Genomic DNA, 13355 nt, shown 5'->3' on the forward strand with positions numbered 1-13355 from the left:
GTGAACAACTTTAGGATGTTTGCTTCTACCATACAACTTGCCTTTGAGAAAAAGATAAAACAGTTTTTGTGAGGTATTTATGTAAAGGTTTTTCCTTTAAATACATCAAAGACTGGTGAATGAAAGACTGGCATTTACTATTAAGCCAGCAAAAGCTGAAAACATTTTTTTCCTAACTCATTAAAGGCACATTGACAAATTATAGAAATATGTTAAGAATTTCCCCCATAGTATCAATATAATTACTTTTACTTTGATTTTTACCCTTCAAAAAAAGATGTTTTGTATTAAAATCATGATATTTGGAGTTTCCAAGTATGTTAAGAGTTTAAAGTATTTTCATGCTTACTGCAAAACTAGTCATTTTCGTTTGCTCTGGTAAAGAAGCTTAAATAACGTGAGCTTCAGATTTGTTTAACATCACAAAACAGTTTCTATGCCTGGCTTAGGACATCTGGCAAAATACACCACAAAGGCAGTGTTTGATACAAGTAAGAATTTCCTGAGGGCTTTGCATAAGTTAAAACGCACATAATTCTGAAATTATACCCAAACTCTGTGTTTCGGGCATTTCAGTTTATCGATTAAAGTGTGACCTCCATGAAGTCATGGTAAAATATTATAATCCATTCCTATATCACCCTCCTCATCTTTTGGAAATTATGCAAGTCTTAACCTTTTTCATTTACAGTGGATGGGACAGTACATTATTTTTCATTTTGCTAATGAAGTGAGACTTAGAAGGTACAATTTCTATGTTTTGATAAAATAAGGAAGAAGCATTCCAGTAATATACTGAGGAAGCCCTTCCTTCTGGTTGCTTTTGTAGGTGGCTCCAGATTGGACCCCACAGGCTCCTTTGTCCCAACCAACACCAAGCAAGCTCTGTCCAATATGCTGCAGCGCCGCTCGGGCGCCGTGATGCAGCCGCCCCCCCTGCACGCCATCACGTCCCAGCAGCAGCTGATACAGATGAAGCTTCTGCAGCAGCAGCAGCAGCAGCAGCAGCAGCAACAGCAGCAGCGGCTTCTCAGGCAAGCCCAGACTCGGCCTTTCCAGCAGGTTTGTCCAGACCCAGCCATGGAGACCTCTGCATTTCATTACCTCCTGTAGCCAGGGATGGGTCTGGGTATGTGGCGTGTTCTTCCTGTGTGCCTGGACCCATAGGCCGGTGTGAGTGCACGTGGAGCTCTCCTACACAGATTTATAGATACTTCTCCATTTCTTACTGTTCTCATTGATCAGATGAGAATTGAAAAGGTCTTAGGTTTATTAAAAATACTCTTCAAAACAAAAAGAAGAGCCAACAGCTTCTTGGTCAATTAGAAGAAGAGACCTGTTATTCTTCGGGTCACCTTCTCTGAAAGCTTATTCCCTTTTATCATTCCTACCATATTCCATACTCCTTTTAGCTCTACTTCCGTGAGTTATTTTTAGATTTGTTTCTTTGAATTATATCTCTAAAGTCCTGAAGTTTCCTAGGTTTTCCCCAAGAGTGCCCTCTTTGTTTTTAGTGTGTGTTTAGTAAGATCTATTACAGACGATGTATAAATTACAAACAACATTCAGTATCTGGATGCATCTAATTCTTGATTCATATTTCTATTTTTATTCCCTATAACCCAGTCTTTCTTTTAGAAGTTGATGATTATGTTCACAACGCAGGTGAAAGTTGTACAAAAACAGTATCGAGTCATAAAACCTATGAATTTATACAAATGCATTAAAATAATGAGGGAGGTAAGATGGGCATTTCTTTTTTCAGCTTCTATCTATTCTTTTCGTATTTTCCAACTTTTCTAAAATGGACATGCACTATCTTGGTAATACTAATAGCTAACACTAGTAGAGCACTTACTATATGCCAGAACATTTCTAAGCACTTTAAACATTAGGTCCTCGAACAATGCTGAGGGTTAGGTAATCTACAAGTGTGTCCTGGTTTAAGAAAACCCACACAATTTTCAAATAGCAAGAAATTTAAATACTTTTGAAAATACCCTTTATCTTTTGGAAACTGTTTAGGCATATCTCTATTGTATAACTTAATGACATTTGTACACTTGGGCTCCTTAAGATTTTGGTGGGTACAGATGGGGAGCTTAGTCATTCATTCTTACAAATCAGGTCTTTTCTGCCTAAATTATAAGACAGACAAGAGCAATCTGATTTTCATCCTCATACTCGTCACATAGCTCTTCCTTTGAACCCTCCCAGAAACCAACACTTGCACTGACCACTCATGTGGTTTTTATGAAAACCCTGGTACCGCTGGGGAGAGATAAATTGCTGACTTCTACGTAGATCTAAGACCTTCACGAGTCCCCTTTCTTACATCTCATATCTAGAAACCATCTAGCCTTAGGTGATACGCAATGAAAACTAGAATGCCTTTCATGATAAAATAACCCTCTGGTTCCACTGCAGAGATTATATATATGCTTTAGTTAGTCATGGAATTTTCTGTTATGGGCTGTTTTATATTTTTTCAGGAAATGTTAAGACATTGTTTTACTGTCTAGAAAACAGGTGCTAAGTAGTGTGGATATTCAGTGTTTTTAGTCAGATTATTTAATGTAATGAATATTATAATGGAGTATATTTTCCTATAGTTTTAGCATGCATGAACACGCAGAAAGATGTTTTGACAAGGAAGCCTGTTTTCTTCCTTCTTAATTGCAGTCTTCATCCAGGAAAGTATACCTGTCCTCCATTACCCTCGGGGTGTACATTCCAGGACCCCCATTTGAAACCATGTGTGGTGCTGAATCCTACATGTACCGTGTTTTCCCCCCATAGATAGGTACCTATGGTAATGTTTAATTTATAAATTAAATCAGGCACAGCGAGAGGTTAACAATAATAACAAAAGAGGACAATGATAGCAATGTACTGTAACGAAAGTTGTGTGAATGTGGTCCCTGTCTTGAAATTTCTTATTGTGCTATACTTCAGCTATTTTTGGACTGCAGTTGACCACTGGTAACTGAAACTGTGGGAAGTGAACCCACCGATTAAGGGGGAAGTGCTATAAAAAGTTACCCATTTCCCATTTATTATTCAGTGTCCCCTCTGTGCCTCGTTCTCATCCATACATGGTGTTAATGCAACACCACCCTGACTTTAGATCGTGGTTGTGAAGTTAATGGTTTAATATGTGTAGCAGCCCTTAGAACAGTGGCTGGCTTATAGTAAGTGCTCAGAACATGTTAGCTGCCATACTTACTGTTTCATTAGTGTTATTTGCGGTTGTTATTTAAGCATGTCACATGCTTTACCTGCATAATTACCTTAATTGTCTCAATGGGATTGGTTTAATAATCACTTATTCACTGGCCACTAGTAGAACTGAGACTAAAAAAGGAATGCTAGTTAGCTTTCTCAATAGTCATTTTGGTTTCTTCGGGTGGTGTGGTTTTTTTTTTTGTTCGTTTTTAAGAGACAGAGTCTCACTTGGTAGAGTGCTGTAGCATCACACCTCACAGCAACCTCCAGACCTTGGGCTTAGGCGATTCTCTTGCCTCAGCCTCCCGAGTAGCTGGGACTACAGGTGCCCCACCACAACACCTGGCTATTTTTTTTGTTGTTGCAGTTTGGCTGGGGCCAGGTTCAAACCTGCTACTCTCAGTATATGGGGCCGGCGCCCTACTCACTGAGCCACAGGCACCACCCAGTGGTATGTTTTTACTGTATAAATTCTATGAAACAAAATCCAGAGATGAGCATTCCAATTTCATTGTTAAAAGTATCACTTTTATTTTCCACACAGTGCATTAGAACTATCACAAAATATAAAGCATTGTTATAATAATGTGAAATGCTGCTTGAGTTGTTTTTCCAGTTGTATAGCCCTTACTTCTCTTCTGGCAACAGGAACTTCCTTCCCCACCACCCACCATATCAGTCACTTAGGAAGGGGATTTTCTGAAGGAACCTTCGGTTTCAACCAGGAACCAAACTTTATCATATGCCTTGGTTTATGGTGTTGCTTTACACTGAATCCTCTCTTTCAGTGTTCAAACTCATTTTGTCCATTCTTTGTTTATCATCAATGCCAGTTTACAAGTCCAAAGAAAGGTAGAGAAAAGACATGTTTACCTTCAATTGAATGAGACAAATTTAGGAAAAAACACAATTGGTTAAAGGGTACAGATAATGAATCATAAGGATTTTGCATGACAGAAAAGAGGAAGATTTCTGAAGAGGACAGAAATGTGCCCGGTTGTAGCTGGTACAGGTGGTAACTTGTTAGGCGATCGGGCCATCAGCCCTGGAGCAGGGATCCGTGCGTCCACGTGAAGGGATGAGGCAACTTAAGGAAGGAAGGATGGCTGACTTGCAGAGTGGGCAGCTTCACTTCTTGGCAAAAATCAGTCTGTGACTTCCTGAAAACATGCCCCTTGGATTAAAGCCGCCCATTTAAGTGGAGCAACTAACTACCCTTTCTTTGGTGATTGATCCCTTTCCCTAGGGCTGTTGTATATCACCTTGGAATCTCTGTTTATTTTCTTTCTCCCTCCCACTTACTCCTCAGTGGTACGTTTTAAACATATAGACAAGAGTAGAAAATAATAAAATGACCCCTTGCCATCAAGCTTTAATAAATAATAATGTTCTGCCATATACATTCTAAAGTATTACTTTGTAGATTTGAAACTTTCTGCGAATGGCCTCACAGGTGTTATAACTTTTTTGTGACTGATTTTCAAATGATATCCAGTTTGTTCCACGTGGTGGTTTTCATTTGTCCTATTAAATACTATTCCGTTATGAATATTAGTGTATTATTTATTCATCCTTCTGTTGATGGTCATTTATTTCTAATTTTTACTGTTAACAGTGGCACAGTAAGCTATTGTATATTTCTTTTGCACATGTGTAAAGTTTTAGGGTTTTATCTGAAAGTGGAAAAGCGGATTTGACTTCCAAAGTGGTATAATTCTTCTTAAAATAATAAATGAGCATTTTCCTTTCTTCTTTGATCTCACCAACCCTTGGTGTTGTCAGACCTTATTTTTCTCAGGCAGAGCTGGTAAGATGGTGTTGTATTTCAACATTTTAATTTGAATGTTCCTGATTAGCTGTGAGTTTGGGCATCTTTTATCAGGTTTTCCTTTTAGTAAACTTCCTGATCATTTAAATAACGAATGTTTCAAATTATATTCTTATTTATTTAGGGTAGTCAAAGAGTCGTATTGAAACAAGCCTTGAGTATTGATAATTATCTTTAATGCATTTATATTCAGAGGATGTAATTTATATGAACATACGTCATATATATGTGTGTGTGTGTGAGATACAAGGGTGGGTGTTGGATCTAACAAGCAATGTACAGATGCAATGAATTATGTACTTATTTCTAAAATGGAAAAAATACAGCATGTCCCAAAGGTTTCCCCCAACATCCCTGTACATTGGGAAACATAGGAAATTATTAGCTAAATGTACCTTTACGTACAAAATATTAATTACAAAATTTTACAAAATATTCACAAAATATTCTCTATGTGTTGGCCTCCTCTTTGTAAAATTATAAAGGTACAGTTAGCTACAATTTCCCATTTTTCCTGTGTACGGCAACTTTGGGGTGGCCTTTGGGATACCCTGTAGATATTATTTGCTAGAGGAATCCCTCCTATCCTCTCTAGTTTATAGCATAAGGAGCTACTTTCTCTATTAGTGCTGAAAATCTTCTATTTACCTCTATCTCAAGAACTCAGTGAGCTGAGGGAAATTTTTGACACCTCAGTTAATACCTCCCTTGGAATCAATTATAAAAATGATAAGAAAGAATCATTCCACTGAAAAATTTCCTCCAGCATTCCGTTGCCTCTTTCCAAATCCGTTTCCCTGTTGGTGTGTAAACAGTGGTGGCACTATAATACTTGTCTGCTGTAGTCGATTGTGTGTGTGCTTAGTCTGAAGCTCTGTTTTCACGGGGCATTTGCTGGGGACAGAGCTATCTAATTATGTCCCACAACAGTATCTGAACTGCTGCCGCCTTCACTTCATGTCTTACCTGTGAAATGTGACCTGGATGTCCTGAGCTCTCCCACTGGCTCTAGGTTGGGAAGGACTCCGTCCCCTTTCGCTGACCCCGGGGGGTTCCATCGTCCTTTAGTTGCAGAAAGTATTTGTGTCCATTTTCTCCCCTCCTTCTTTTATGTCGCCATTTAATCCCGAGATCGTGTAGTTCTGTTCTGTGAATATTGCCGTATTTCTTCACCAGTGTCCCAGTCTGTAGTGAGATCACATGAATTAATGAAACCCCGGCTGTAAGGTCTGGGTTTTCAGGTCTCGACTCTCTGAAACATTGTTTTAAAATGAAATATTTCCTGTGTATTTTGGTTGCCCACATCATTAGGCTAAAAATTCTCATCTGTCTTGTCTGCCGTCTTCTCGCTGTCCCCTTTCTGTAGGACTTCTGTAACCCTGCTGTCTCCCTTCTGGAAGACTTTGACAACATGATGGTAACACCCCTGCTGTCATTCCTTTTTCTTTCTTTCATTGTTTTTAGACGCTTTTATAGCATTGCCCTTTGAACATCAAAATGAGAAGCAGGTTTTTCTTCTCTAGCCTGTAGTAACTTCAGTCCACATTTCACTGTTAACTCACTTGGTTTACGTTTGAGACTCTAACACAGAATCATGAATGCATTATGCATTGACCATGTCCGACTTAACGGAATTTATTTCTGAAAGTTCCCCCCATTGGCCGCCTCATGATTTTCATCACATACGTGTGGTCTAGAAACTAATAGATGTTCATGGCCTGGGCTCGGTTGCAGAGACCAGTTTGTGCACCTTCATCTCAGCCCCACTTTTGAACCCATCTATTACCGAGTTCTTGCTTCTCTCCGTGGCAATGTCTATCATTAGCAGAACGCATGGCATGCTGATTCACAGGCCAACGTAAGATAATGAAAGCTGGTTATGAAACACCCTCTCATCACATCCCACTCACTGGATATTTGCAAATTCTCAACAGAACGCATCATCTTGTTTTCTTTCCTGTGTGGAGAAGATTTTTTGGTTTTTTTTGGAGCATAGACCTTGTGCATGCCTGTCATGAGATTTCACCTCTGCTGCTTTGCCTGGGCTAGCTAAGAATGCATGTTTTGCATTAAATTACTTATAGGTTTCTGTATCAGTTAGCCAGCCCACAATATAAACCTAAGAAGCATTAGAATAAAAAAAAAGAGCACACATCTCAGATGTGAATGTAAGTCAATTTGTTTCACTGCCAATTTAATGGGTAACATTATCTATACACTGGTGAAAATATCCTTAACTGCATCTTCAGACTTGGAAAATATTTAGGTTTAAGTTCTTTTTATGGACAATTTCTCCATAAATTTAGCAAAGTACAGTTGGAAACATTTTGGAAAAGATTCGTTTTTTTCTTGGCCCTTTATAGTATAGAGAAAGCAGGTGAGGATTTTATTGAAAAGCTTAAATTAAATTTATCAAGTTTAAAAATATTTTTGGAGACTGCTTATGTTCCTATAGAGCATTTATTCAGATGATAATGTAACTCACATACAAAACAAGGTGCATCAATTATTGACTTCACTTTTTTTAAGGGTATTTTTTGTACACAAATATTTTGTTCACAAGTATTTAAAGTCAGAGGGAGATTGCATGATTTCTGTAGCAATTCAGATTAATCCAGAAAGATTAAAGATCTTTGCTATCTTATTTTGTAAAATATCTCTCATATTTTTAGGAAATTAATGAATATGTTTTCAACCAATTGTTATATTCATCACTTATAGGCATGTTAATGTTGTAAAGGTTCATTATCATATGAAATGTTCATTATTTTATGAGAAGTGTTTATTTTAGAATAAATTAGCATATTCTAGGAGTTAACCTTACTGTAATTGGTTCTAAACAAGTTATATTTAAAGGGAAAGCATTATAAAAGTATTAAATATAATGAGTCAGTAGGGACCTCCTCCTATAATTATAGTATTGTATCTGTGTTTATTGTCTGTATTCAAAATAGACGAAGAACGTGATACAATGGCCATAACTGCTTGGGCACCTTTAGTCGGTAACTTCCATACTGGGAGTCATAAATAAAACTCTTTCTGCTAATCTCAAAGTAGTTTTGATTGGCATTTCTCTGATGGTTAAGGATGATGAGCATTTTTTCAGATGCTCAAGAATGGAGGAAAAAGTATCCAATGTATTCAGCCCTACTATGAAACTAATTTATAGCTTTTATATGAAAGCTATAACCCAATTATAGCCTAAGAATATGGGGAAGAGGGAAAGCGAGGGAAGGGGAGGAGGTAGGATGGGTGGAGGGAGGGTGATTGGTGGGATTACACCTGCGGTGCATCTTACAAGGGTACATGTGAAACTTAGTAAGTGTAAAATATAATTGTCTTAACACAATAACTAAGAAAATGCCAGGAAGGCTATGTTAACCATTGTGATGAAAATATGTCAAAACTAGTGTATGGTGCCCAATGACTGCATTAATGTACACAGCTATGATTTAATAATAATGAAAAAAAAACCTCTTTTCTGCTAGATGACTCATAAAAAATTACCTACTGGTTTTTCTCCCTACTTGTAACCCTTAAAATCTATTGAAAAGTTACTAAATAAGGATTTGAAAAGAATCATTACTAGTAAATTGAATGGTTGGAATCTCCTGATTCTGAATTGCTACTGATTCTAATCCCTACAGACTGCTAATTGGAGGTATAACTAGTATTCCTCTAGAAAGAGATCTTGGAGAAACATACAAGATCCAAAAGAATGAAAATCGTGTTTGAGGATGATTTATCAAAAATTTTAAACTTATCAGATGCATTAATTTCAGACTATGTAAACATTTCTTTAATCCTCAGATACTTCTGTCTAACTAAAAATACAGCAGTGAGAAAGAATTCTTATAAAGTCTAGGAAGACAGGTGTATTTTGAACAGCATAGCTTCTTTAAAAGATTTTAGAAAGTGGAAATTTTAGAAATTTACTAAAGAATAAATAAATAAGTTACTAAATCAATTACATTTATTTAATATTATATTTATACTTTGTTTGTAGAGGCAAGCCCAAAGCAAAGTACATAACAACAAAGTAAGCAGATTATTAACAGGAATTTACTTCAGGCAGCAAAGTAGAGATGGGCTTATGTAATTACTAGAAGGTCATTCCCTTCACATACACACGGCAGGTATCTGAGCCATGGAAGCTCTAGCAGGTGCACACATGTCTTCCTTTCTCCCCTAGTAATGTGCTTAAAGTCACGTGACACATCGCTAGATGCAAATACACCATCAAAACCCATCTTCCTAGACAGTCCTTTTCGTGCATAAAAATACGAAGTTAATTTGCCTCCGATCGTTTCAGTTAAGTAGACTAAATAAAGAGAGAAATTGAGTTACTCTCCAGATAGCAGTCCCAATAGAAAGAAGAAATCATTAGAGTGATAGATGCTAAACATTAAATTAAATTTGAGTTTTCAAAACTTAATATGGTGCTAAAGAGTACGAGGCAATTGGAAAGCACCTGGTAATGTAACTTACGCTGAAACATAAATCCCAATTTAGCTCTGGTTCTCTTGGTGAACAGGTAAAGTAAATTAAATTTGTGTTTCTCAACAGATATTTACTAAGCACTTACTATGTGCCAGACATTGTGCTAGGAACTGAATAAAAATAAAGCTTGAAAAGTTTTCTGAAAATGACAACTAAAGTGGCCATATGTCCTGATGTACAAGTCAAGGTCTAACTTGGCCTTGCTGTCCTGGTGTGTCCCAGCTTGGATGATGTATTTTGTATATGGCCTGTTCTTGGTTTTATGCAGCCAAACCAAAGCTCACCAACATCAATTTTTTTTTATTACTAATTCTCAGTCTTTAGTTTCCTCAAGTATTCCCAGATTGCGTCCTTACTTAGCATTTTGTGAAATATTTCCGATGACTAAAGAACTTTTTGGATTTATTCTTTCTTCTACAAATTGAAAGAAATATGTTTCTGATATTCTGGGAAAAATGAAGAAAAGTAGGAATCCGTGTCAGTCTGGCGGGAGAGATGAGTGCATTTTCTTTTCAGGACACTATGGTGACAAAGCTACACTCAGAGAACTTGGGGAGTGCTAGCTAACTTGGGTGTTTCCGACTTTATCAGGGAGAATATTGCATATCTGAATTATTTCCCATTATACTTAAGTAATACATTGAGAAGATCTGGGGAGAATTGTAATATGTTCACATAGTAATAAATAGTTCACCTTTGAATATAAATGGTTGACATGAATTTCAACCATTTCAACCACAGAGTGTCAAAACTGTATTTTGATTTCTTTATACCTGCTTCTTTTAAAATTATAGCATCTTTTTCTGACTATTATTTTTGCAGCTTTTAAAAAATGTAGCATAGTTTTAATTCATATTTCTTAAATCTCTATCATATCAACTAATGTATTTGTAACTCAGATACGTACCTTCTAGTTTTGCCTACCCCATGTAAGTCACAGTGCATGTCATAAAGTTCTTCAATAATTGAAAAAATAGCAGAGAGTGAGAAAAGATCTCTTTTACATGTCTGTATGTAATTGTCACATACAGAGCATAGCCTGTCTCCCTCAAATCGAAAGACGGCCTGGAAATTATGAATTGATCCCATGATTCTAACCCACCTATAAATGGATTAGAATAAGTATTTTATGTATATAAAACTATACACACAAACACACGTTTTAGTATTCCTTTATTCTGTAAAATGTTAGTACACATATATTAGTCCCCATAAAGAGGCACAACCATGTTTCAGGGAGCTTGCATGAGACTAATGCTAAGGAGTGGTATTGGAAAATCTGGTTGATTTAATGATTCTTTGGTCTAGTGTTTGGAGAATCAAGAACCATTTGTATACTTTGGGGGAGAATAGTTTCAGCCTCTCGGTAGCCATGCTGTTCCATAGTTAGATTCTCATAGAGGGAGCTTGGACTATTTTTATTACATCCAAGCAAATGGAGATATAGTTGTATTTAACAGATAATGAGCTAAGGGCCACGGATATTTTCACGGTACCCTGGTCTGTAAAGTTAAATTATTATTGAAGCTCTTATGTACAAATATCATAGGTACACTCCGAAATTTGTATTTTGTCCATCTGTGTATGGGTAGTCACCTTAGGAGAAGCTGAAGTTTCATAAATGGCCCCAGGTGATTTTATGTGGGGATCAGAGAAAAGACTTAACCATCTATTGCATACATATAGTTTCGGCATCTCTAACAAGTGTTAATGCACTCAGAGATTCACCTTTTGGTTTCTTACTAGTGTGATTTTAAGAGGTTATGTGTCCTTAATGAATAAGTACCAAATGAGTATTTACAGATTTTAACCCTGAGTGTCACATATGGAGACATCTCATTATAACAGAAAGAGCCGTGGGCTTTAGAGTGAGACTCATGGTGTTTAGGTCATGGCTCTGCCAGGTCCTACTGGCTACACTTGCTGAGTTAACTTAAGCTCTTTGAGCCTGGCTTTTCCCACCTGAAGAGCATGGGAATGATGTTCCTGTCCTATAGACTTTTTGTGAGAAAACGGGAATAAGTCTTAATATTTGTTGTTCTCCTTAAGTGAAATATTTGTTCCTTCCCGCTGGAAATAGCTACACTACTTACAAAGCACATTAAAATAGTTTTATGTACCTATAAATTAATACTTTTTAAAATGAGGATCTCTGTTTAGAAGATAATAGTAAAATAATCCTATAATAAACCTCACTTTTTATGTTTGGTAAGTCCTGAAAATAAACAGGGATGGTAGGAAGCTGGGCCTGTTTCTATAATTATTACTGCAAGTGTCCATGAAATAACATTTGTCACCAAAGCATAAAGTACGTATATAGTTGCACTTATGAATGAATTTATTATTTTCCTACGGACAAGACATGTTTTAAGACTGGTGAGTAGATGTTAATTGGTTTTATTCTCTGTTGTATTTGGTTAGAATTACATTTGCTATTCCCTTACACATTTTTATTGACTATATTCTAATTGATTTCTAGAGTCATAGAAAACACCAAGTTTATCTCATGAATACCTGACTAAACAAGCAAGCTTTAGGTCACTGTGAAGAAAGCTCATTAAAAAGTCATGGAAGTTTTATATGCTGTTGATAAATGGCACATATTCTCTTCCCTTTATGGGCAGCGGGTGGTGCAGCCCTGTGGGTCCAGGTTCACACTCAGACTCACGCTCGAGGGCGGCATTTGTCCCCTCACACTATTCCTAGGCTGGCCTTTGTGTCTGCATTATGATCGGGAACTTCTGTAGACTTTGGAAGAAGTAAGTTCAGCAGTCTACACACACATGGGAAATTGGTGAGGAAGTATTTGTTGCCGTTTGAAAATCTGTGAGTTTCATCTTTGTGTAGTGAGATTTGAAGTTGCGGGTTACTTGTTATTGACCAAAAGCTCCAGTCAAGCCTTTGCCGTTATGATGAGAAGTTTGCCTTGGCTTTGTTTTGCAGGGCCAGCCAGGGGACCAGGCCGCTCTCTTTGCTGCACAAACACGGCCCTCCCCGCAGCTGCCTCAGTATCCCGGGCTGCAGCCAGCACAGGTACCCACATTTGCTTCTAAGTAAATAGAATATGAATTCCCTATAGGGTCTACAACTTGGTTATTATACTTCTACTACATAAAGATTATAATTGACATTTTTTAAGAGCATGAATTGGCCTCAGCACTCATAGCTCAGTGGTTAGGGCACCAGCCACATGCACAGGGCTGGTGGGTTCGAATCGAGCCCAGGCCTGCTAAACAACGACAACAACAAAAACAGCCTGGCGTCGTGGCGGGTGCCTGTAATCCCAGCTACTTAGGAGGCTGAGGCAAGAGAATCGCTTAACCCGAGAGTTGGAGGTTGCTTTGAGCTGTGATGCCATGGCATCTACTGAGGATGACATAGTGAGACTCTGTCTCAAAAAAAAAAAAATTTTTTTTTTTTTTTTAATCAAATAAAGCTCTGTCCCATCTTACCTAACTAATGAATGGACATAATGTTAACCATAATAAAGATAATGTTAACTTCTTTTTTTAAAAAAGTATTTTCAGTGATAATTGAATAGATCTCTGGATTGATTAAGACACATAAAACATTTAAAGAAAATCTTGAATCATTATAAAAACATAAATTCAAACCTTTGTATTATGTGATGATAGTTACTGAAATGCTTAATAACTCCAGAGTTACTTCTTTTATATTATAATGTATAAGAATATAGTTTATGATTAAAATTGTCCTATTTAAAGATAGTTTTGATGAGGAATTATGGTAGAATAAGAAGATAAGGGGCCTTGGAATCAGACCTTGGCACAATTCCTGGGAA

At 37.1% G+C, this 13355-nt stretch overlaps 1 protein-coding gene across 7 annotated transcripts in view; it reads left to right on the plus strand.

Annotated features, from left to right (window-relative positions):
- MED12L (mediator complex subunit 12L) overlaps positions 1–13355 on the plus strand; it is a 337656-nt gene that overhangs the window by 298350 nt on the left and 25951 nt on the right. For 6 of the 7 annotated variants that reach the window (XM_053599366.1, XM_053599369.1, XM_053599368.1 and 3 more), the window contains 2 exons: positions 830–1062; positions 12497–12586. In XM_053599366.1, the coding sequence (XP_053455341.1) occupies positions 830–1062; positions 12497–12586 (323 nt within the window). The remainder of the gene's footprint in view (positions 1–829; positions 1063–12496; positions 12587–13355) is intronic. The other variant, XM_053599370.1, reaches the window with a different exon arrangement.

The sequence above is a fragment of the Nycticebus coucang genome, chromosome 8, assembly GCF_027406575.1.
Source record: "Nycticebus coucang isolate mNycCou1 chromosome 8, mNycCou1.pri, whole genome shotgun sequence".
In the NCBI taxonomy this organism is placed as follows: Eukaryota; Metazoa; Chordata; class Mammalia; order Primates; family Lorisidae; genus Nycticebus; species Nycticebus coucang.